General features: G+C 37.6%; 1 protein-coding gene and 1 long non-coding RNA gene across 4 annotated transcripts in view; one reads left to right on the top strand and one right to left on the bottom strand.

The window, feature by feature from the left end:
- The window catches only part of Mindy3 (MINDY lysine 48 deubiquitinase 3), a 75,628-nt gene extending 73,424 nt beyond the window's left edge, over positions 1–2,204 (bottom strand). For all 3 annotated transcript variants that reach the window (XM_010617238.2, XM_010617239.2, XM_033759287.1), the window contains exon 1: positions 1,867–2,204. In XM_010617238.2, coding sequence (XP_010615540.1) covers positions 1,867–1,960 — 94 coding nt within the window. In that variant the 5' untranslated portion in view covers positions 1,961–2,204. The remainder of the gene's footprint in view (positions 1–1,866) is intronic.
- A 32-nt stretch (positions 2,205–2,236) lies between these two features.
- The window catches only part of LOC104857372, a 148,006-nt gene continuing 124,751 nt past the window's right edge, over positions 2,237–25,491 (top strand). The window contains exons 1-2 of the long non-coding RNA XR_778834.1: positions 2,237–2,324; positions 8,281–8,397. This is a non-coding gene — a long non-coding RNA (uncharacterized LOC104857372). The remainder of the gene's footprint in view (positions 2,325–8,280; positions 8,398–25,491) is intronic.

The following is a 25,491-nucleotide window of genomic DNA, read 5'->3' as shown; positions in this document are numbered from 1 at the left end:
AGGGTGGTAGGACAAGCATTCTAATATGTCATGATAAAGTATTTTTTAGAATAATGATTACCCATCAAATAAACAATCATATCTTGCAACTGTCAGGGCAGAGTCACATGATCTTTAGCTTACTCCACAGTTAAATGTTTTTTAAATTAATGTAGCAATAGCTATCAATTACTGAGCATTTACTATTGTGCTAATCAGCTAAATATATTTATGTGGCCTTTAATTTTCATACCAGTCTTATAATGTTGGCAATACTACTATATCCATTCTACAGAGAAGGCAGAGAGGTTTTAAAAATTAAATAATGTGAACCTATAACCAAAGTACATACTTAATATAAAAATGGTGCTCTAATTATTACAACTGCCTAAAAGTTTTCCTTGAATTTGTATCATGATATAAACAAACTGATACAAAGTTATGCTACATTGTTAAAAGCATAATGAACCTTGACTGATTGCAATGCAAGTAAAATTTTCTGAATCCTTTAGAGTTTGTGTATTTAGAACTGTTCACTATGAGAATAAGTAAACCAAAGGAGTAAGTTTTAAAATACCTGCAAATCAGGTACCTAAGATCTTAGAAAATATTAGTTAAATGACAAAATGTGTAAAATGAGCCAAACTAACAAAGTGGAGTTTAGAAACGCAAAGCAAAATAATGAAAACAGAGCTGAATTAGGAGTTGAGAGACTTGGAATAATTCACTCCTACATCTATCAATTTGTGCAACTTTGACCCAGTCATTTAACCTCCACCACTCACTTTTCTCATTTGGAAGACAAGAGCAAATGTACTAATTAGTCCAACTGACTCTAACAAATTATTATTCTAATTTTGCTAGCTCTTGAAATTGACATAGCTATTAGAGAAGAAAGGACTACTTAAATCCTGAATTTTTGTTACAAAGTTACACATTTTGAAGTAGGGATTTCTATTTACTATGCTGAAAAATTATCCCAATTCTTTGGGAATAGATGTTCTACAAATAATAACAGTGCTCTACATACATGCGTAAGTGATCTGACTCCAAATGCATACTCGAAAAGGATGCTCTTAACCTTACCATATTTTTCTTGTTACCTTAACAATGTGTTATATTTTACTATGGAAACTTAAAAAAATTAAAAGCTAAAGATAATTAATAGAATGAAATGCCCAGTACAGGGCCTGGAAGAGTGAAGAAATTCAATAAATGGTATTTTAATTTCCTTATTATTTGTATTATTAATAAAGCTTCTTATATAAGCAAAAATTCTGCCTGGGTAACACTAGATAGGCACAAGAAGTGCCTGTGTTTCTTTTAAACAGTAGCAGATACTATCAGATACTAACATATTATCTCAAAACCAGGGATGGCTGGGGCCAAGGGAACACTCTGTAGCAAGCAACCCTGCGTTTGTACTCAAGGTGCCACCTAGAGCCACATAACTACATGACAAACAACAAAACTGCTTTCAGGCACGGGCCACCTTGACCTTCCTGTGGACTCCTCTCCCACGAAAAGACAGACCAAACCTTAAGCACATAAAGCTGTTGGGGGTAAAGGTCCGGGCGGCCGCAACAAGCCCGGCTGGGAAACTGCCCCGCGGGCAGGGGACACATCTTGGTTGTCAACTGCAGGCCAGCAATGGGGTCGACCTCTCTCGCCCCTTGACCCCAGCTGCAAGGTAGCACGGAGATGGCAGTGGGCAGCTGTGACCAGGCTGCGGCCAGCCCCACCCCCACCCCGGGCAGACAGGGCGTTTCTAGAAAATCTAGTTCCAGCGCCGTGCACCGGGACCGGGGCAGAAGGCCGGGCACGCGAGGGTCTGCAGTGACAGGCGCCACCGCCACACTCTCGCAGGTGACAGCCCAGCGAAGGTACCTTGCGTCCAACGGCAGAAGATGGTATCCGAGAGCCCGGGGCTGCTCTTGGTGCCCCACACCAGCTCCATCAGCTCTTTAGTCACTTCGGACATGATGGGGAACCGGCGGGCGGGTCTTCGCTGTCAGGACTCCTGCCCCGGAACATAGGGAAGGGGCGAGTTCGGAGACAGAAGCTGCGGGATGGTGGCGGCAAACCAGTTTGAAGGTTAGACAGGAGCGAGGTAAAAGGAGAGAGCGCTACTTGCACGAACTGCACCTGTCAAGCCGGGTCAGGGGTGCAGCTAAGTTTCCCGTACCGGAAGTAGGGCCACTTCAGGCTTTTACCTAGCCCCACCCCGGAAGTCACATCCCCGGAAGCGGAAGTGAGTGTAAGCGAGAAAGAGCGAGGAAGAGGCTGCTTAGTCCTTTGAGCTATCCGGATCCCTTAGATGGTGCGGTAGCTTTTTTCCCAGGAGGGTAAGCTCGAGAGCGTTGTAGTATTTCTGTCTCTCTGAAACACCGCTCCCTGTCTCTGTCCCAACTCGGCCACTGCTGTAATTTCACCTGGAGACCATGAGGCTCAAGTTCTAAGACATTGAACGTGTGCCCATTCTTTAAAATTTATAGTATTAATTATGCAAAATTAAGGCGCTGGCTGGGTCATGTACATGTAAACATCTTTAGCCCGCTAGAGAGCTGCGGTAATACATAAAGTAAAACTACGTATCTGGTACCTGCAAACATCTGAAAATTAAGGTGATTAGTCCATCAGAAATGGCTCTGCCCGGGCTATTTGTAGGTAAACAGACTCAAAGCAACCTATTCATAAATTGTACATCATTTTCACCCCTAATTTTGGGGCAGCACCTAGGCGTAAAGATCGTTTCATTCACTGACTAGAATTCAGTTTAAGTTGTTTGAAAGTTTCTGCTAGGGAGAAACAGGTCAAAATCTAGGTTTTTGGGACTGGGGATTTAGCTCAGCGGTTCCACCACCTGCCTTGCAAGCGCAAGGACCTTAGTTCGATCCCCGATACCAAAAAAAAAATTAAAAACACACAAAGACACTGTTAAAATCTAGTTTTTTGGTTTTTGTTTTTGTTTCATTTTTCTGGAAAGTAGAGACGTTTGGGTCCTCCTTGGAAAGTACATTACCTTGGGGCACAGGATAGTTTGTTAGGCACCCAGGCAGACCTTAACTTCTGCACTTAGTAGCAGCTCACTTAGTTTACACCTTAATTTTTTTCTTTCTAAAATAGGGATAATATATATAATATATGAGGTAAATGAAAAATTAATCTATGCAAATAATTCGGTATACTTCCTGGCATATGTATGGAAAGTATTAATAAAAGAAAGAATGTTTTCTTACCTGAGGAAAGCATTTTGTAGCAATTTGTTGAAAGACTAAAGTTTTCTGACTATTTAAGTCATAAATTTTAGGCACTTGTATTTTAGTATAGTTCAAAATATGTAATTACTGAATTTGAAAAGCATGTAGTTTCATGTAGAAGAATGTATTAGCTAATTAAAATTAACTCTTAAAGTCCACCATGTTACAAATAAGAGAGGTTTATACTTTATTTCCAATTTTAGCACCTTTTTCTATAGTTCAAGGGAATTGCTTTAAATGTCTTTATTACATATATCCATAGCTTTCCTCATTTTTATTTAGAATTTCTTTTTCCCCATTGTACATATTAAATATTACCTATTCAAGACAGAGCATGCATGATACATTGTAATTTGTAATAAAACTTTCTCTTAATTTTTTTTTTATTTTTTGGAACCGGATTTGAACTCAGGCCCTTGCACTTGCAAAGCAGGCAGTAAACCACTGAGCCAAATCCCCAGCCCTAACTTTCTCTTAATCTAATAATTAGTTTATGAATTTAGAGATAGTGCCTTATCTCTAATTATGACAATTGTAGATCTTATATTTTCAAAGAATTATTTACTCTTCTCCTGGACACAATTCATGGATGCCAAGGATTTGTCTTATGTGTGGCTCTAACATGGAGCCTAGAACTGTGCTGTGTCTCAATAAGGATTTACCAGAGGAACAAAATTTGCATCTACTGAAATTTAAAAACTTCACTGTCAGTGGGATACAGTGGCATATGCATATAATCTCAGTGCTGTGGGAGGCTGAAAGAAGGAAGATCAAAAGTTTGAGCCCAGGCTAGATAATTTAGTAACATAATGAGAATTTATTATCGATATATTTTTTTTAAGCAGGGGTAGCTGGGGATGTAACTTAGTGTGAAGGCCCCAGTTCATCTTCAGTACCAGAAAAAAAAATTTTTATGTTCTTTCGACAAGTGAGATTGGGGATGCAGTACTGACTGGTTCAGTCAAATATCTAATATTTGCTTACTGATGACAGCTTCTGTAATTCTTCCACTTTCTGAAAGACATTGGAGAATCCATATTCTTAGAGCCTTTTAGCGACAGACCTATAAGTTCAGAGGTGTTTGCATATTCTGTTTCTCTTAATGTATGGAATAGTAATGGTGTAGTATATACTGTATAATTCTACATCATTTGTCCTTTCCATTAATATATACATAGTAGTTATGGCTTTAATTGTTTTTGTATAAATACAGAGAAAAAGCTGTAGTTTCAAAATGTACTTTTAAAAGTAGGAAGTTTCATGACTTGTAATTTTTCTTAATTTGTAGCTATAGTGAAGCTGCCAAAATCTTGAGTAGACATTTATGTGGATGGCCTTTTCAGCTTCCCATTATATTCCTTATTTGTTGTGTTTTAGATTTTTTAATTAACAGGACAGTTTTTGCAGTAATATTTGATTAATGTTAAATTATTAGTTGGCTTGATTATTCATTAATTATAATATTTAAATTGCTTTAGCTATAATAGAAATGAAAATATTCATTTAAATTTTTCTTAGTAATTTTACAATTACAAATATGTACCACTTCACAACAACAATATTACTTATTATCAAACCCTAATGCTATTTAATTATTTTCCTGTCTCCCACCAAATGAAAACATAGCACCTTCATTATCCAGTTCCTAACACAAAAAGAACATGAAAAAAAGAACAGTTTTCTGGTTGGAAGCCCTCAACTCCTGATTTAGTATACAGTTTTGCATTACTTCTTATGTAAGAGAAATCAGATCTTTCAAACACCCACCCTGCAATGATCAGTAAGTTCTAGGCGGCTCATGAACAACTCTATACTATCTTTCTTTAGTTTTCTTTTTTCTTTTTGGTACTGGGGATCGAACTTGGGTCCTTGCGCTTGCGCAGCAGGCCACCGAACCACTGAGCTAAATCCCCAGCCCTCTTTAGTTTTTATTTTTATTAGGACATTTTTGCTGTACATAATAATTATATTCTTTGTGGGGAGTAGGTACATGTACATAACACATCTCAATTCTTTGTCCACCCCTTCCCATCCTTTCCTCCTCCTATCATCTCTTTATCCCCTATTCATTTGAAAAAGATCTGTACTCATTTAATAATAAAACTCATTTATATACTTTCTGTTTCCAGTAACAGCACAAACCTGTCAAGATGAATGAATGCCTTTTGCATCATTCTAACTTCAGCTCATCAAGATAATTCTGCTGGGCATACCAAATGCCTTTCAGACCCATTATGGTCATACTCAAGTATGGCATGATACATCATTTTTCCAAACATTCCTACTGACACTGATACTTGGTGGAAAAGGTATTCTGCCATTAAATTCTGGGTTAAGTAAACAAATTGTTTACTGCAACTCTCCAATAATGGAAATTGTAGCCAGTATTAAAATGACATTTCAGTCATTTTATTCACTGAGTTCATGCAGTTTGTGCTCTGAAAAAATGCTGCTAGAGAAATCTGGGTAATAGAATAATCTTTTGAATGAAACTAGAAAATCTGAATATTAGTTTCCCTTTCGCTACTGTGACCTTAGGTATATCGTTTAACTAGGTGAAATTTATTTTCTTCATCCCTAACTTAACAGGGCTAAATTAAAATAATCTTTTAAAATCCACTCACTCTAGATCCTGTCATTTCTATGATTCTAAATATTGCCTGTCTTACACTTAAAATCTATGGAAATTACGGGAATAGAGAAGAGCTGTGAGAAAGAATATGGAGTCAACAGACTAGGACATACAAGAATAGAGATTATTTGCCATTTACCCCTTACTTGTGCCAACATTATGGAATGAGGACATTAAATTCCAACTTGGGTATTAATCCAAGACAGACTATTAAGGGAACATCTAATATTTGCACTCTTTATTGTTCATGGCACCTTAAATTCATTACCTGCTAAACCAACTACATCTTTTTCCTTAAACCTGCCTCACTCTTAGCACTTCATATACTGGTGAATGGTACCATCATCTACAGTAAAGCTCATTCCTTTGTGTTCTCAACTGTGATAGAATGAGTAAAATCTCTTTGATTCTTGATTGGTTAAACAAAGTTGAAAACAGGTGGTTTGATTCTAAAGCTGATACCTTCATCTCTGTGCTCAGTACTACCTTGTTCTAAACCTCTAAAGATAATAGGAGCTAGTAAAATTTCTTGAGCCATGGAGTGAAAAGACAATATTTTTATTTTTAGTGGTAACTGGCAGGAAGCAGTGAAGACAGTGATTTAAAATAAGAGGGCTCAGAAATGATGAAACCAGTTAGAAAGTAACTGCAATAGTCCATGAAAAGATACTTAGGGCTTAATTAGAGCAGTAGCAGTGGAGATTTTATGAAGAGGCAGATTTCATATTTTAGAAGCTGACTGGGTAAGACTTGGAGATTTACAAAGAAAATGACAACAATTTGGCTTAAAAACAGTATTATTTCTGGCAGGGATTTCACGAGGTCAGTGCAGAATAAGGAGGATGATCTGCACTTGTATCTGATTTACTGGATGAAATAATATTGGTACTTTATGGTATGAAATCTGGGGTTTTTGGACAGTGGATAGTATATTTTTCACACAGGAAGGGCTTGAATCATTGCAGTTCTAGGGGTGAACTGTGGTAGCCAGTAGCATTCAACATAGCAACTAATGAGTCAAGCCTCTTCATACTCATGCCCTTAAAATATTGAAAAGGGCTGAATTGTGTAACCAACAGTATTATACAAGTAGTGGTATATAATTGCCAAAAGTAGGTCATTACATGTATCGCAGTTTTTGCCTGGTATTCTGCGTCTTGTTGAAAGCCACCTTCCAAACTGTGAGAAAAATGTGAGTTACCTGTGAGAGGCACACATAGATAAAGAACTGTGACTAAATATTTCCATTCCATATTTTAATCACATTTCTTAGAAGAGGTCTGATGTAGGCAAAGAGTATTAAGCTTTCTCTGAAGTTCTTCTGCTCTCAGTAACTCTGAAGTGCTGCTAAGAATTTTTTACTCTCATACTTTGTGTTTAGATTCATGGTTACTAAATATGAGCGTGTTTCTTTCACCATCTCAGTGGTATTTACAAAGCAGATAGTCAGGTATTAACTCTGATTAACCCTGAGGCCATAATTTGGTCTGGGGTAATTCTCTGTAGAAAGGAACACTTGTAGACTTTAATCACCATTAATTTACAGTAGCTTGACAATGGATACATTCACTGGATCAATGAGAAGAATCTAGATGGAAATTAATACCTCCTATTTTACAGGCATCAAAATATAAAAAGCCTTTGGCAGCATCATAGTTAATGAAGAAATTTAGAAGGCTTCTGTGTTTAGATTGTCAAGAAGAGAAAGATGCTCACATATATTAACTTCTGTTCAATGTCATAAAGGAGGTCCTAATCAGAAAGGCAAAACAAGAAGGCAAAAGAATAGTAAGGTTGAAGTAAACTAATCATTGTCCACATCTGTCCCATGTTTCATTTTAGAGTTAACACTTTACGGACTTCTGTAGTACATTCTGATTTTAATGCTCAGAGTCTCTCATTACTTAAGGTTTCTTTAGGGGCTTATCCATCTGAAGTCCCTTGTAGCTCCTATCCCATCCCTGTTGAACAGATTAAGGCCCAAATAAAAGCATATGGAATTCACCTTCGTAATTTTTCCAACATAATATTGGAACTTCTACATTGTGGATGAGGAGTACCAGTTTCTTTTGAGCTAAGCTCAGAAACTTCATGGACTTGGATAACCGAGGGGGCGGGGGGGAGGTTCTATATGTTTTGAACTAAGCAATAACAAAACTACACCAAAATCAGTTCTCTTTATTGAGACTACCTTTAATTTAACCCCAGACTGATCTCCGTTATCTGGGTTCTCTTATCAAGGATTTTAAATGTCCTCCAGTAGCCCACATTTTGAAGACTTCTTGCAGATGGGAGGTGGCAGAACCTTTAAGAGGTGGGGCTGTAGGGAAGTACGTAGGTCCCTGGAGGTGTTCCCTTGCAGGACACTGGGATACCAGTCCATTCCTCACTCTTTTTCTTGATTCATAGCCATGAAATGAGTACTTTGCTTTGCTACATGCTCCTGCTGTGATGTGCCGCTTTGCCAGAGGTCCATCCAAAGGCTACAGGACCAATCAATAATGGACTTCTAGAGCCTCTTAAACTGTGAGCCAAAATAAATATTTTCTATTTATGAAGTCGATTTGGTTCTGGTATTTGCTATAGCAATGAAAAGATGAATAACACAAAGGTATCCAAATTTGCTTGGTTCAGTGTTGGCATTGGAATAAGTTCAAGCCCAGCCTGGTTAACTCAGCAAGACCCTTTATCAAAATAAAAAGTATAAAGTTCTGGGGATGTTGCTTTAGCACTAGAATGCTTGCCTAAGTTTGCAGGATGGTAGGTTCAGTAGTAACACACAGATGAGGAAATGTGTGATCATTAACTCGCCAGTCCATTTAGTGTCATGATCATCCTTCTTTTTTTTCTAAAGACAGAATGACTTCTGCTCTGAATATTTGATGTGTTTTGCTGCTGTAAGAAGCAGCTGTAGGTGGGTCTAGGGCCTAGATAGACAGACAGACAAAGACCTAGCTCAGCTCAGTATCTTCCAAAGAAGTGATGTAGCAAAGCCCCAAGACTGCTTCCATTGTCTTTTGTTTTTATTTTTGAAATTTATTAGTATAAGAATTTCAAACATGAAAAAATAGAGGAATCTAATAAACTTATTACCTATATTTAATAATTTAACCCTGAGTTTCACCTATGTATGGTACATTTTAAAATACAAATTACAAATTACAAATTCCCCTAATTTTTTCAGTATGTATCTCTAAAAATTGACATTTTTTTTTTACATTGCTGCATCATTTTTTATTAGCACATTTCTAGGACATGATTCCATTCGCTGTGGTTACATCTCAGTTCTTTTTCCCTCTTCCCCTCTACCTCCACTGTAAAATTTTTTTTCTCTTTTTTTTGCCACCAGCAGATTTACCTAGTATGAGTTATGCTTCTGTAACATGAGTATGCATGTATTACCTGTAATAAAATTAATAATAGTTCCCTCAAATGAGGGATTCCATTGAGTTCCATGTTCCTTTGAAAGTTAGTGTCAAGCCATGATTCAATAAGTGACAATATATGAAATTTCTCTAAGGAATGTTTAAATGTAGAACTCTCTTTGTTTAGTTTTTTTTTCCTTAATATTAATATGTTCAAGAAACTAGATCAGTTTTCCTTTAGAATATCCAGTTTTATAAATGAATGTGATTATTTCCTGGGCCTGACTCTAAATTTTGTTTTCTCTTGAAAATGTCCTGCAAGTTGGAAGTTTACATGTAAAGGTTTCACTATATTAATTAATTTCAATAAATTACTTAGCCAAATATTTGCAAGAATACTTCAGAATAATGTTGTCCACTTCTTACCACACCATATCAAAACTGGCCAGCTGCTGAGTGTTGTTAATATTGATCAGTGGTGTCCAGTTGTCACCGTGAGTAAAAAGCTCTAAGTAGCTCTGTGTTGATTTGATCGTCTGTTACCCTTTTACTTAATGGTTACATAGTCATTGGACCTTCTTATCCAAATCAGTTATTACATTGGGAGTTACAAAATGGTCAGATTCTATTTATTGGTTTATTGGTTTTTCTTTTTTCTAAATTTGTGAGTTAGGTGATTAAGTCATTATTTTTCAAAATTTTTAATGCTCTCTAATATGGCATTTAGGGGTATAAAATTTTCATCTAAGATTTATACATGTTTTGGTATATATTTTGGTAATTATTAAGTTCAAATATTTAAAGATTCCTATTTCCTTTCTGAACCCATTAATTCTTTCCAAGTATCAGATTTTTCTTGTGTCAAACATTGGTTTGTATATTGCTGTATTATGTACTTGGTGCCTACACATTTAGAAATATTATATTTATCTGAAAAAATTATTTCTTTTACTTGTAACATCATACTAGAATAAATAGTGAGTGATCGTGTCCAGTATTTAGTTCTTTCTTGTCTGTGTAATCCCTAAATTAGTCTTCTTGCTTGTTTTGGGGTTTTTGTGTGTGTGTGTGTGTGTGTGTGTGTGTGCCAGGGATTGAACTCAGGACCTTGTCCTTGTGAGGCAGGCATGGTACCACTGAGCTAAATCCCTGGCCTATTTTTTGTCATTAAACTTTGCATAGTTACCACTTTCTCTATTTACTATTCCTCCTTTTTTAATTTAATTTTTCACTTTTTCATCGTATCTTTTTATAAAATTATTCCAATGACAAATTTTTATGATCACTACATGTTTATAAAAGAAATGTGTTAAATATTATTCTTAAGCAATAATTTTGCTGAGATAAAACTCGAAATTTGAAGTTTTTTCTAGTCATGAGACTTTTAGAATGGTACTTTAATCCCAATATTCTTCAATTTTCTCGCTAGTAAAATGAAAACATTGCTTCTGTCTTATTCAATTATTATTAGTTTTGTTTTATGATGTCAGTTAAATTAATTAACTTTTACAACCCTTTGAGGTAAGTGCCATTTAAATGTTAGTTAAATAAAAATAAAATACATGAATAGAGTGAGGTTTGTTTTCTTTTATCCCTTAAAGATAGCCTTCTCCAGTTGTCTGCCTTTACCATACTTTTGAAAACTCTAGTTTATTGAATTGCCATTCCTTTTTAGGAAACTTGCCCACCTTGCTGTGTGCATTTGAGATGACTTCTTCATTGCTGGTTTGCTGGGTTTTCATTGCATTCCATACAAGCTTCCCTTCTGTTTATCGTGTTTGGTGCTTGGTGTTCATCACCAACTGGGGGTTCGTTTCCTTCCTCAAATTGGGGAAACTTTCAGCCGTTGCATTTTTTATATTTTCTCTTCATCACTCTATTTGTCATCCATGTTTAGAAATCTGGATAGAAATATGTTGGTCTTATTTACCCCATCTTCTGTGTTTCAACTGCACTTTGATATTTTCAAGTATTTATTACTCTGTGCATTATATAACTGTAATACCCTTCCATTTATTTAAGTGTTGGTTTAGCTCTGTCATACCTGCTTTTAAACAATCTATGGTGTTTTCAACCTCAATAATTATGTTTTATTCATACAAGTTCCATTTGTTTTCAAAATTTGCTTGAGCTTTTACGATAAAATCTCACATACTGGTGAAAGGTTTCCTAGCTTTTTTTTGTTTGTTTGTTTGTTTGTTTTTTTTCTTGAGTTGTGAGCTTATCTTTGGTGGAAATTTTTTGTGGAAATCTGGGATAGCTGTATGGACCAAAGTGAGAATGTGTTAAAGTGAGTATGTTTCCCACAGAGATGTTTTAAATTTGTTTCATCCAGGGATTTCCAATGATGCTGTGCAGTGATGCAGCCATCAGTAAGTTTTATCTTCATTCTCAACTGAAACATTCCTGGGAGACATAGTGGGAATAAGAACTTCAGCATGAGTTCTCTCCTGTAAGAAACCCAAATAAATTATAGATCTGCTGGGGATTTAGCTCAATGGTGTCGCCACCTGCCTTGCAAATGCAAGGTTCCAAGTTCGATCCCGAGCCCCCCCCCAAAAAAATTATAGAGCAAAACAAGAAAAACAATAGGAAAAAATCAAATTTTTGCAAAAGGGAAGAGGACCAAGAAATAGATGAAGGAGAAGGGAAAGGGATTAAAAAAATAATTAAGATGTGTGATGTATCCCAAGGTGAATGTAATCATTCTCCTGCAATCGTGTTAATGAAATGAATTTTTCCATAAAATAGAACTTCAGCTCACATAAGGAGTATTCCGTCATGATACGTTCTTAATCTGATGTTTCATTTGCCATCTAGATTCCAGTTCTAGACAGAGAAGCTTGCTGATATTTTTCTGAGTTGGTCGGCCAGTGTTTCCTATTACACACTTTCACTGAGGGTATAAACATTTGCACGGCTCCTTTCCAGCTAGTGACATCACACAATTTCAAGTTATAATCTTTGGATTATTCCTATGTTCTATTCCTTGATTTTCAATTCCGTTAAATATCTGATATCATGTTGTAATTTTAGGATTTCAATTCTGCCGTTCTATCAACAGGTGGTGCCATTGGATTATAGTTTGGGTTTTGTGAAAAGATAGAAAGCATTTTGTGTTGCAGCTATAAGCATTTCGCCTTCTCTAGACACTTTGGTCACTGCTTTTGCACTAAAAGGAAAATTAACTTTAGATTTTTGAAAAATATACTCGGTTAAAATTATATTGCAAAGCGTAACTGATTAGATTCTTCTAATGTATACTTCTAGAAACTGCAGGACTTTGTATGCTATTATGTCTGCAAACAATTAAAAACCCAAATAGCATTCATAGTAAGCAACTACATGTTTTGATAACTACAGATTTAGCATCTTACATCATGACCATTTTCATTCTGTATTTTAAAAAATAGTGCTGTGTATTTGTAAAAAGAAGCCTCCATTTTTTTTTAATTTCAAAAGAACCAAGAGAATGCCCAATAGCTTCTTGTGTTTCTTCTATCATAAATGCTACTAAATATAATGTTGGTAATGGCTCTTCCAAGAGACTTTTCCATATTTAAGTTTATCAGAAATAACATTCTAGAGATCCTTTCCATGTTGCAGCAAGTCCGTCAGGGAGAGTTTAGGATAGTTAACCCCATATGCCTGTCTTGAAGAGAATGACACTGGACTGTCACATTCCTAGCTCTGCCTTCCATTTACCATGTGAGCAGAAAATGCTCTTGGCTCAAGCATAGTTGTCAAAGTCACAGCATGATCACAGAAGGTAGTAATAAGAAGTTGGCACAAGTCACTGACAGAGAGATTGGTTCAAGACTTCTTGTGATTATCCTTTGGGATTTCAGAAGCAGTAAGCTTTTCCAAGCTAATTAGTTCTATGTTGTTGATACGGATGATCTGGGGGAAAAAAAAAACTTTTGAAAATAATGCAGCTCTTTAGTAATACTAAAACTGTTGACAGCTCAAATATCAAGAAATGAAATAAACATATTTAGAACCATTTGGATCAATTAGATGAGCCGGTCAGCAGATGGAAAATTCACTTTCAAAGTAGAAAAATAATGTATTTTGGAGCAGAAATGTAAGATAGGGAATATATGTTAAATGATGCAATTATCAATACACTGGGCACATTTTATTAATAAACTAGGAGATATACTTAAAATAATTTCAGTTAGTCTAATTTTGAAGGTATAACTTTTATAGCCTGTTTCTGTGGTTCACAGAAACATTTAAAAATTTGTTCTCAGATTTATTCTTATTCATTCTTTTTATACAATTTTGTAACAATGCCCATTCACAATTCAGATGAATTTTCAAAAGTTAACACTGAGTGTAAATAATAGAGCCCAGACTAAAAGCCAGAGCTCAAAATTATGTGCTTTTTCTAGTTGCACAGTAAGGACTGGACAGATTAAATTTTAACCCTAACTAACTTTATTTGCTTTTCAGTAGTTAGTGAGGAAGCTTAGCAAAAACAGCAACATCTCCCAGAATATTACAGATACTACTTTTAGTAAATTGTGATGATAGAAATTATCTACCCTGTCCTCTCCACAAATTGTGACACCATATTCTTTATGTGTTAAGGTTTAAATTGGCTGGGTAGAATCTCTTCAACCTACAGATCTGGCATTTTTTTCTAGTTGGAGTAGTAAGTAAGGAATGGGAAATATAATTTTCACTAGGACAAGAATATGTGGGGAAATCCAAAACTATTTTGTTTAATATTCCCTTCTGCCATTATACTCTTTAAGAATTATTTACAGTTCTTTATCTATGCCTTAATGACATTCCTCACTGCTGAGACACAGTAGCCAACACCCACAGTTAAAAGAGGAAAAGTTTATTTGGCTCCCAGTTTATAGAGGTGTCAGTCCATAGTTGGCTGGCTCCAAGACAGAGTGGCACAGTACAGGAGCATCACAGAGGAGAAACAGTCCATGGTAAAGTAGTTAGGAGGCAACAAGAAGTGAGCCTGTCTTCTTTTCTGTCTCTTTATGTTCCTTCCATTCAGGCTAAAGCCTATGGGTTGGTGCCACCCCCACATCCAGGATGGGCCTTCCATTATCCGTACGGAGAACAGTGGAAAACCAATTTAGCTATCACACATCCTTGCCTGTATCACATAGCCTAGATCAGTGATCACAATTCTTTTAGAGCTTTCAGCGATACAAACAGTCTGCTGTGGTGTGCTCGCCATAGGTTCACCATCCCTACCATGGATTTAGCCACCTCTGAAAAGCTCTGCCTGAGAAGCTTTGGAGAGACATTTAGATACAAGCCATAACATTCCGTTCCTGCACTCCGAAAGACGCGTGTATATCCCTTTATGAAAAATGCCTTTATCCATCTCCAGCAGTTGCTGAAACCCTAAGAGTATCAGTATTACTGAAAAGTCTGAGTCAAAAGTCTCTGAGATTTAAAGCAAACTCTTAATTGTGAGCCCCCATACAAAGGCAAAATCAAAACACTTCCAACATACAGTAACAAAAGATAAACATTCTTATTCCCAAAGGTTAAAATATGACATGCAAAGGAATGGGTCCAGAGCAAGCCCCAAATCCAGGAGGGGAAACATTAAGTCATGTAGCTCCATGTCTAGTGTCCTGGGCAATCTGTGGTAAGGTGTGAACTCCAAAGGGCTTGGATGCCTCTGCCCCTATGGCACGACAGGTGCAGCTCTCACAGCTTCTCCCTTTGGCCAGCTTTGTTCCCTCCTTGCCACTTTCCTCAGACAATCCATGTTCCTGGCTTCTCTAGCCTGTTGGGGTCTCTGTTGGACTTTCGATTTCCCACTCAGCTTTATGCACTGCCCTCTCAGGGGCACACTACCTGGCCTCCCAGGCCTTCCTGACCCAACAACCCTTGCATTCTGCATGTGCCTAAAACCAGCACCATGTGGATGATGACGAGGCCTGTTGCCAGTGGGAGCAGGAGCCAGGCTTCCTTCTCTATTAGCTGTAGGGATCAAGTGCCTGGATTGCTGAGCACTCGGAACCCAATCCCTAGACACAAATTCCCTAGGCCTTCTGGACCATGGTGCTGTGGGACTCTCTTCTCAAAGGAAAGTCTTACCTTTGCAATTTTGAGGCTGCAAAGACTGGAATCATGCTGTTTCTTGTGATACCTTCAGCCCACCCTATTGTTCCAGTTTCAAAGTATGTGGCTTTTTTATTGCTAACCTTTTCAACAACTAAGTTCTCTGTTCCAGCTTTGAAGGCCCGCCCGAAGGAGCTCCTTTACTGGAGCTTTCTTTCTGGCTCAACTAAAAACTTTTAAAATCATTCTGGTAGACCATTTGCTCTTAGTTCTTAACATATGTCTGGCTAAAGACCCCCCACAGTAGCCATGCCACCTCTTCAACATTAGGGTGCCTTGGAAGTTCTTCCACCAGGTTAATTAGTTCATGACAATCTCACTCTCCTGCAAAGTCTCTGTACATGAGCAAAATGCAGATAAATTTCCATAAACCATAACAACATGGCCTGGAGTCCAACAGCCAATAGAGTCCCCTTTACAATTAAAACCGCTTGAGCCTAGTTTTTTCCAGGTGCATGGCAGTCACTATTCAGGTGTTCTGGGCTTCCATCAAGCTCAGCTCACAACACTGCAGGTCTGCTTCTTCAGCCAGCACCTCCAAACCTTCCTAAACTCTTCCCACAAGCCGTTTCCAAAGGCTTCTGAAGCACATGGTCACGTACAGTCATAGCAGCAACCCCAAATCTGGTACCAAAATCTGTATCAGTCAGTGCTTACTAGAGAAACAGATTTATTGCTATCCATAGAATCAGGCATGGATGAGTGCAAAAGGGCTGTCTGCATGCTGGAGATCTGAAGGATCCCGTTAACCATCTAAGGCCTGGCGCTCACTGTGATGTCCCAGTCCACATCAGGAGACCAAGGGGTCTGCAGTAGAAGACTGAAGCATCTGTGCTGGAAGCCAGGAGATGACATCCAAGGTGAATGTGAAGATGAGCTCTCTGAAGGAACAGGGTGGAGCCTTTCTTCTTTGTTTCCCTTTTAATTGATTCAGGCTACAAGTCTATTGGTTGGTGCCAAGCACATCCACGATGGGTCTTCTGATTTCAATAAAACCCTTCAGCCACAACCAGAACTATACTGATCCAATATAATGGGCATTTCTAACTCAAATTGACACAATCACTTAACTAGCTCAACCTATTTTTACAAAAAACAATGTATGCATTTCTTCTTTCTCCTTTACGTTAGGGAGATGAATGATGATTTCTTTAAAATGAAGGTAAACTTTTTATTTATTTTGTCTTTGTATTTTTGATAGTAGCAAGCATTTGAAATAACATAACTCTTCAGTGTTTTAGTTTCTTTCTCATTGATGAGACAAAATACCTGATAACCTCAAGTAAAAGAAGGAGAGATTTCTTTTGGCTCACCTCACAGTTTATAGAGACTTCAGTTCTTAGACGACTGGCTCCAAGGCAGGGCAGCCTGGCAGTGGGGCAGTCAGAGGAGACCAGTTCATGTCATGGCAGGCAGGAAGCAGAGATGGATAAAAGGAGTAAGCACAGTACAGCCTTCCAGGCCACACCTCTTCCACCAGGCTTCCTTTCCTAACATCACACCCAGATCTAAACTCACACACCGAGGACCCAGTCACCCCCCAAAAGCCCCATCTATGAGTGCATGAGGCTTTGAGGGGGCATCTAGACCTAAGCCATAACATCCAGCTTTTTAGTTCAATAAAAAATGTGGCTCAGTTTTCTTAATAAATTTTATGCAAACTGGTTATGGAGATTAGATATGACATTAAATACAGTAATTGAAGTTTATATAAGGAACAGATGAAAATAGTTTAATTTGTTGTTGAAGGTCATAAAAATGAAATTGGAGCTGCAAAGATGACAATATGCTTCCCCTGGAAAAAATATACCAAAAAATAAATTGCAGAGCACTGTTTGCACTCTTAGTCTGATACGAGACTATGTACCTTTTATTAAAAACAAACAAACAAACAAACAGAATATATATATATATATATATATATGGATAGAAAACACTAAACATTTCAATAGGTAGGGAGATAAAGAGGGGGATGATATAAAACCAATTTAGTTGGGAGAGAATTGAAAAGAAATTGAAAATAGCACAAGAATAAAGATGTACAAAAGAAGCAATAAGGAGCATAATTAGTGGTGTAGAAAATCAATTCGGCACTGAAGTAGACTGACTTGACTAATCCTTCCAAAATGCACATGAAAGATTCAAGCAACGCATAAAATGGTTATAGGTAAGGTAAACATAAAATGGAAAAACATAAAGATAATTGGCTAAAATAAGCTGCGCAGAAGGAGAGAAGTTAGCTCTGATTTGTTCACTGCATATAGGACAGTATCTGGATCACAATGAGTACTCATTGTGTATCTCTTGAAAGAAAGATTTGGATTTTTGAAAGTTATTGAATAATTAATGACTGCATCAATACTTTCATTTGCAAGCCATAGAAAACTCCACTTGAAGTGACTTAAAATATTTACAAATATGGTCAGCATAGCAAGAAGCCCAGGAATAGGATAAAGCTCAGGATGGGTCGCTCTAGTGGCTCATCAGTGTAATCAAGGCTCTATATTCTAATTATCTCTCTTCTCCAGCATTTTAAATGTGTGCTTCATAGTAAAGCTTGTTTCTAGAATGTCAACTCCCTCAGCCCCATACAATGAGATAAATAGTTCACCTCCCCTTCAACCTTTGAACAAGCACCCTTTCTTTTAAAATGCCCCCTGCCCTTCAACTCTTGACAGGGGATTGCTGTACTGTGACCGCCTTAGGCTTGAAGTTAGAAACCAGTCAACAAATTAGAAGCCATTTTGGGAGGTTGGGTCAGTGTTCCCAGCCATCTTGCTGTTATAGGATGCCAGAAGAATAGAACTGGACTGTGAGGAGTTAACTACAATGTGATCTTCACAAACTTCATAAAAGAAGAAGTTGAGGAAAATAATATAGCATAGATGTAATTTTTAATATTCTTCAGAAGATGCGTGCATATGTATAAGGAAGATGATGTCAGTTCTTGTCTCCCCTTTGACTTCTGTGCCCAGACTTCAGGTCTTCTTCCTGATGCCCATGGATGGTTGTCTGTTTGGTTTGCCATACAGCATATGACACATTGGATGGCTTAAACAACAGAAATTTATTTTCGCATAGTTCTGGAAACTGATATCCCAAGATCAAAGTGGTGTCGGGTTTGGTATGTGGTGAGACTTTACTTCTGGATTGTAGACAGATTCTCTCTGTCTTCCCATGGTCTTTCCTCTTGAGTGCATAGAGAGGGATCATTTTCTCTCTTTTCCCTTTCTTGTAAGATTGCCAATTTTATCACGTTAGCAGTCTGTGCCCGCAACCTCATTTAATAGTTAATTGTCTACTTAAAAAGTTCTATCTCTAAACATAGTTATATTAAGAGTTAGAGCTTCAACATATGAATTTTGGGGGGACACAATATACTCCATGATAATGGCCTTGAAACTTTAAAATTATACAAAAATATGTAGGATATCACTTATTTTGAGTTTATTTTGCGTTTTGTGTGGCCGAATTCAAGGTATGTATCTTTGGTGGCAAGTGTCACAATTGTGATGCTATACTCTTCACTGCTGCATTGTTTCTGGTGGCTTTGATTTCAGTATATTCCATAATTTTCCCCTGGATTACTCAAAGCTTTCTGAATATAAGCTTACTGTATATGTTACCATGTAACAGTTACTGAGCATGGCTCCTAGCTTGGAGGATCTAATGGCCTACATTAAGTCAAGTTGAGATGCTAGAACAGTCATAAAGGCTTTTCTGGGGATCAATAGGATTAAAGAAATGACAATGCTAGAATGATTCTACTATACCAGATAAGTTGCCAATAGCTTTCTTCAGGAGAGCCGGGAACATAATTACATTTATCAAATTGAGAAGAAATTCCTCTGTGATTGGAAGGGAAATAACATTTTGAATAGTATCCATCTTCTCAGTAGTATCCATCTTCTGTAAGTTGGGGGTGAAGGTAGCTGATTGTGTTGCAGAACAGAGCTTAGTAACAAAAGGGTTGCTACATACCAGGCTTGCAGAGGCCAGGAAGCAGACCATATGACAGAAGTAAGAGAAGCATAATTACTGTAATCAGTACCAAAACTGGAATTGCATCTGTGGTAGTCTGACCTGGAGGATCTTGGGAGTTTGTAAGGAAAAAAGCATTGATCAGTGGCCACAGGTCAAGTTTTCTAGGAAGAGAGTAGATTGTGTATTCAGGTATGCTCTTGGATTGAAACTCCTAGAATAAAAGGGAAGAAAGTATCACCAGGCAGAGGGAGACTTATAGGCAGGCTAGGTTGATCCCATGGTGAACAAGAGTGGTCTTCAAGCATCACCCCTTATCGAGCTGAAATGGCCAGGCCTTTGTTTCTCACACTATTCAGTGCAGTAGGTTAGCATGGGTATGTGTCAGTTAGGGCTTGTCAGAGAAATAGAAGTAACAGGAAGTCTAAAACTCTAGCTCATTTTCTCTAGAAATAGATTTGTTACAAGGTTTTGCTTCACATGATTATAAGGCATTTGGATACTGATTGTGAAGGCAGGTGCACAAACTGGAAACTCAAAAGCTAGTGGTATAGATTCCAGTCTGAGGGTAAGTCTGAAGGTCTTATAAATAGACTTTCATGGGAAAATGAGGTCCCACTTAAAACCACCAGATAGAGAATTCAGCCGCCTTCCACCATATTTTCTGTTCATGCACTTGGTGGATTGGATTGGAAGACACCCACTCACATTGGTGATGGCCATCTTTCTTATTCATTTTACCAATTCGAATGCCAGTCTCTTATAGAATCACTCACAAAGACACAACCCAAAATAATGTTTAGCCAGATAGCTGGGGATCTTGCAGCCCAGTGAAGTTAACATATATAATTAACTATCACTGGGTGTGACCTTGGGTAAGGCAGGTAGCCATGGATGAGACAGCTCTCTCAGACTCAATCCCACAGGAGTTTGGCAGCTGAAAACTATCTGACAATAACACTTCTAGGACCTGGTGCAATGAGATTTTTTAGTATGCAAACATGGATGATGCCTTTGAGTGTTCAGTGCAGTCTAGCTGTTGTATAGGATTCATCATATATTTTCAAGGAGATTCTCCTATAACCAGCATACCTCTCACCCTGTAGGAAATTTAGAAGAGACTGTATGTAATTCTGGGTGTACACAAGCTAAATCCTGAAGTTTCTTTCTTTCCTTATCAGGGCTAGTGTATTTGTAACTGTATTATGTTGTGGCTTAACCCTCTTTATGGGCCTAGAAATCAGCAAGGGTAGTAGGAGCAAGTCCTACATGGGGCATACTTTCTTTTGCAAGAAGGACACTTCTACATGGTCCTCAAGTGAGGAGGGAATGCTGTCTCCAAGACAGAGAATGGAGTCAGGCTCAGAATTCAAAGGAACCTAGAGATTCAAAATTTGGAGAACATCGAGCCAGACATCCCTTTTCTATGAGTCAGAAGCAGTTCTTTCCAAAGCAGATCCTGATCTCAGTATAGACTGATCTTGGTTTTGAATTCTCTCTAGAACAACACATTATCCCTCAGCATGATTGTCAGGTTTCCTGACTTTCCCAATGTTTGGTGTACTACCTAAAAATGCCATCTGGCTGTCCAACTCAGCTTTCAATTGACCGTGAATCACTCTTCGCTTTTCATTGTCCTTTTCCAGAGTTTAATACATTGTAACAATATCCATTCAATTTCCTTGTGTAGCTATTTCCCCATGTTTCTCAAACTCTGACACATCACATTATGTAATGCATTCTCCTACTCTTCTGCTATCTCAGTTTCCCACCAGTAAAAGTTCCTGGGACACTGGTTCTCTGCCTGCCACCAGTAATGTGGTCTTTATTGCCAAGCAGCAGCTAGTGTCAGCTCTGAACCACCCCCATCACATCTTCTCCTTTCACAGACTACTCCTGTACCAACTTTCTCAAGTTGGATTTTCTTCAAAGAATTCTGTTGGAAATAGTTAGATGGTACGATGTGAATTAGGAGAAAATTTCGAACAAACACCTGTGAATTTGTGGAGGCAGGATTGGGTACATAGAGATCCACCCATCTTAATATCAGTCTTGGCCAACAGCACAGGAGTTCTAGAGCCAAAATTGCCCAGAGTTGTCTTGACTTGAGGTGAGAACCCAGGCCTTTATATTCCTGCTACAAGCAGTCATTGCATACAGTCCATTCTGGGAAAGAGCATAAATTTAATTGACAGTCTTTCTGCATTTGAAGCACTGCAGAAGGGTACTGGCAGCTGAAGGCTGTCTGCAGTTAGTGCTCCCAGTATCTTGGACCACAAGTAATTCATAGAAGGAGCATCTGAGGGGTACATCACTCTCAATAATGGTGCCAATAAAGGCCCTGCTTACTGTAATAAAAATATAAAGAATAGATGTGCATAGGCTCAAGTGTCTGTACCAGTAGGAAATTTGGAATCTTTGTCTGGTATGTGAACCCAAACTGGTTTTAAGATTCTGAAGCCATTGACTAAAAATGAGGTCTGGTCCTCATGGGGAATTTTTCTGCAATTTCACAGCAATTATATAAGATAGAAATTCTCTTAATTTTTCAAAAATGACACCTAGGGCAATTAACTTGGATAAATGTACACTGGGGAAAGGAACATACCCAGATATGTTGTATGTTGTTGGATATAGGATCTAAGTTGGTGCTGATATTCAGGGATTGAATGCAGTGTAATTCCTCCGTATCCCTTACCACTGCTGACTCAAAAACATGTATAGGTGGTAAAGATAATAAATAAAATCCTGTTTTACTCTGTGTCCTCTGAAATTACACTTAATGTAATTGTCGATTTGCTGAGCTCTAAATCTGTCCTTTTACTATTAATTTTCTATTTGTCCTATCTGTTCTCCCCTCCCTCTGCCCTTCCTTCCTTCTCTTAGAATAAAGTGAGATTTTTCTTTGAATTCCACTTTGTCTCCTCAGTTGATCTCTTTTAGTGGCTGTTTTAGGTCTTCTAATTATCTTTAATCACGGTGTCCCTTTCCACTTCATACAAAAGATGTGAATTTCATAGCAGTGTATTCTTTTCTGTTCCCCTGGCTATTATTGCCAGACCTTTAGCATTTACAATTATAAGTCCAGCAAACTTTAGCAAGTGTGGAAGTGGATGTATCATTTCCAACTGCATTGGGTAGGTGTGAGGCCTTATATCTTGTCACCCCCAAATATCATAAAACACTTGATCAATAAGCTTTGGCCTTAGCAATCACTGTGATTGTTGCCACACCCACAACCTACCTGTATTTTACCTCTATGAATTCGTGTTTTTTGGAAGCAGAGCTATTCATTTAAATAAGTTTGTTTTGCCTATCATTTCTAATTAGTTTCATTTGGGAAAGTTTTTTAGAATGTCTAATCCACCATATTCCTGGAAATACGAGTATGATTAGTATCGCAAACATGTCAGTTTCATGTGCATATGAATATAATACAGTTTGCTTTTCAGAGTAGTTATATACACTTGCTCTAATATTTCCTTAGAACAGGGTAACCCCCAACCCTCAGGCCAAAACCAGTCTGAGTCATGTTCAGAACTGGGTCACACAGCAGAAGGTGAGTGGTAGGGTAGCAAGCAAAGTATCATTTATGTTTACAGCTGCTCCTGATTTAATGCGTTGCATTATGACCTGAGCTCTACCTTCTGTCAGATCAGCTAGGGCATCAGATTCTCAGAGGAGTAGAAACTGTACCGTAAACTGTGTGCAAGGGGTCTAAATTGTACTCTTCTTATGAAAATCTATTGACTGGTAATCTGAGAAGGGGCTGAGGCAATGATGGTAACATTGGGGAGCAGCTGCAGATATAGATTAACATTAGTGGAGAGGTTTGATGGCATAGAGACCGTAATACATTAGTTACTTGCGAACTCATACCATATTAAAAATGTTTGTATCCATATGTTCTGAATTAAAGTCAAGGAAGACTGTTCTGAGATTGCCACAAAAGCTCTGAAAAGCCTCCTTCCATTTACAATATCCACTGTCTGACAAAAGAGCAAAGTTTTGTTTTGGCTCAAAGTTTTTTGGAGGTTTCAGTGCACAGTCAGTTGGCCCTGTTGCATTTGGCCTGTGGTGAGGCAACACATCATGGTGGAGTATACATGGTAGAGCAGAATTCTAATATGGCAAAGAAGCAACAGAGAGAAGGAAGGGGAATTGTGATTCCCAGTAACCTGAAACCTCCCACCAGGTTCCCATTTTAAAAGTTCATGCACCTCTTAATAATGCCAGGTTGGGGACCAAACCTGTAACACACTGGCCTTTGGGAAATATTCTGGATTCAATCTGCAGAAAACCTCCTAGGTTTGCAACACACATGCAAAACAAGGGGTTGTTTTTTGTTTTTTGTTTTTTTTTTAATATTTAAAATACCTTTATAATCAATGAAGAAAACGTGTACCCTAATAAAAATGAGTTAAGAATAAAAATGTGTAATCATAACTACAAGAGAAATAAAATGACTCACGAGTGAATGAATATTGTATGCTTTAGTGATCATAATACTGTGCCTTAAAACAAGATGCTTCTCTCCACTTCTATTGAGCTATCTAGTGTCTATGGCTATTTTGATAAATTGTCACATATTTTTGGACAATTATCCAACATGTCTAAAAAGTTTTCAAAGATGTACTTTTTGGTCTAGCATCTTTAGTGCTATAAATAAATCTTAAGAAAAATTTCAAATTAGTGTGCAGATATATGTGTATAGATTGTTTACATAAGATAGACATTAAATGATAGGGAATTTATCAATGATAAACTAATTTTGTGATAATGAGATGTGATAAAACTGTATTTATTAATAGAAAAATATCCCTAATATATTACTGAATGAGAAAAGGCAGTTTACCAAACATCTTTGTATGTGTTTGTGTGTGTGTGTGTGTGTGTGTGTGTGTGTGTGTACGCATGCATGCCATTGCACATTATGAAGCCAGTTCTAACTAGCCAAAGAAGAGAAATGAGGAATCTGTTTTAAAAAAATAAAAAAATAAAAAAGGAAGGCATAGCTCAAGGATTCTAGGGCCACTTAGGGGCAATGTCTCAAGGGAAGGCTTGACCATGTATTAAAAAGCTGTCTCTATTCTTTATTTTTTGTTTTTCTTTTACTCTGTGTATTTAAGTCCATGATTCATGTGGTAGATTATATCCATCCCAGAAATCTCAAATTCGTATATTATAGCCAAGCTATATCTAGAAATTGCTTGGCATTATATAATTTTCAGTTCATTTTCCTAGAGAGAGCTGGGCAAAGAATATGTGAATATGAGATCTCTATCCTTAGGGTAACAAAGAAATAGACTTGTGCCACTTCAAATGCGGCTGCCAGAAGCCCAGTAAGTTTGGGGAATGGATACTGTTACTGGAAAAGGAAGATGAGCTGTAGCCAGACATGAATCCCACAGGTGTCATACAAATGCATATAAGCATATTCATGGTCTTCATTCAGATCAAAAAATGACATCCTCCAAAACTGGACATTCCTCTAAAATATGAAGAGCAAATGAAATCATTATTACCATAGCATGTAACACATATATTTTGTGTTAGTTTTCTATCGTGATAAAATCCTTGAGATGAACAAAATAAAAGGAGGAAAGATTTACTTCAGCTCATGGGCATCATAGGCCTGTGGAGGGGAGCAGAAGACAAGGCAAAGATGACCTCCTTACAGTGGTTAGGAAGGAGAGAGTGCCAGGGAGCTTTGTTTTTTGATAACAAGGCTCATTCTGCAAGCCCTTTAAACTGTGAACTCAAAAGTGGGTGGGTTACTCTTTTCCTGAAATCAGATCCTTCATGATCCAGTTATTTCCCAAAGACCCCACCCTGGAACACTTCTGGGCTGGGCCCTAAACCTTCAACATGGCAGCGTTGAGGGTTACATTTAAGATAGAAACCATAGCACATTTCTTTTCTTTTTTTTTTAATTAATTAATTTTATTGGTACATTTAAGCTATACCATGTAATGACATTCATCACTGGAAATTTGCGCCTTTATATAATCTATCTTGGTTCTTATTTTTTGTCCATTCCTCTGCCCTCCCTTCAACCCCATCCACCCCTCCCTATCTACAAAGACTTTATTTCCATTTATTCTTTTTCTCATGTTAATTTTCTGTTTCCTCTTTTCCCTTTCAATCTTGGTCTCTTACAATCTCTGTG

Source organism: Fukomys damarensis, unplaced genomic scaffold, assembly GCF_012274545.1.
Source record: "Fukomys damarensis isolate Sample0158 unplaced genomic scaffold, DMR_v1.0_HiC HiC_scaffold_37, whole genome shotgun sequence".
NCBI classification, from domain to species: Eukaryota; Metazoa; Chordata; class Mammalia; order Rodentia; family Bathyergidae; genus Fukomys; species Fukomys damarensis.
The sequence above is the reverse complement of the archived record's forward strand: the minus strand, read 5'-3'. Positions and strand labels throughout refer to the sequence as shown.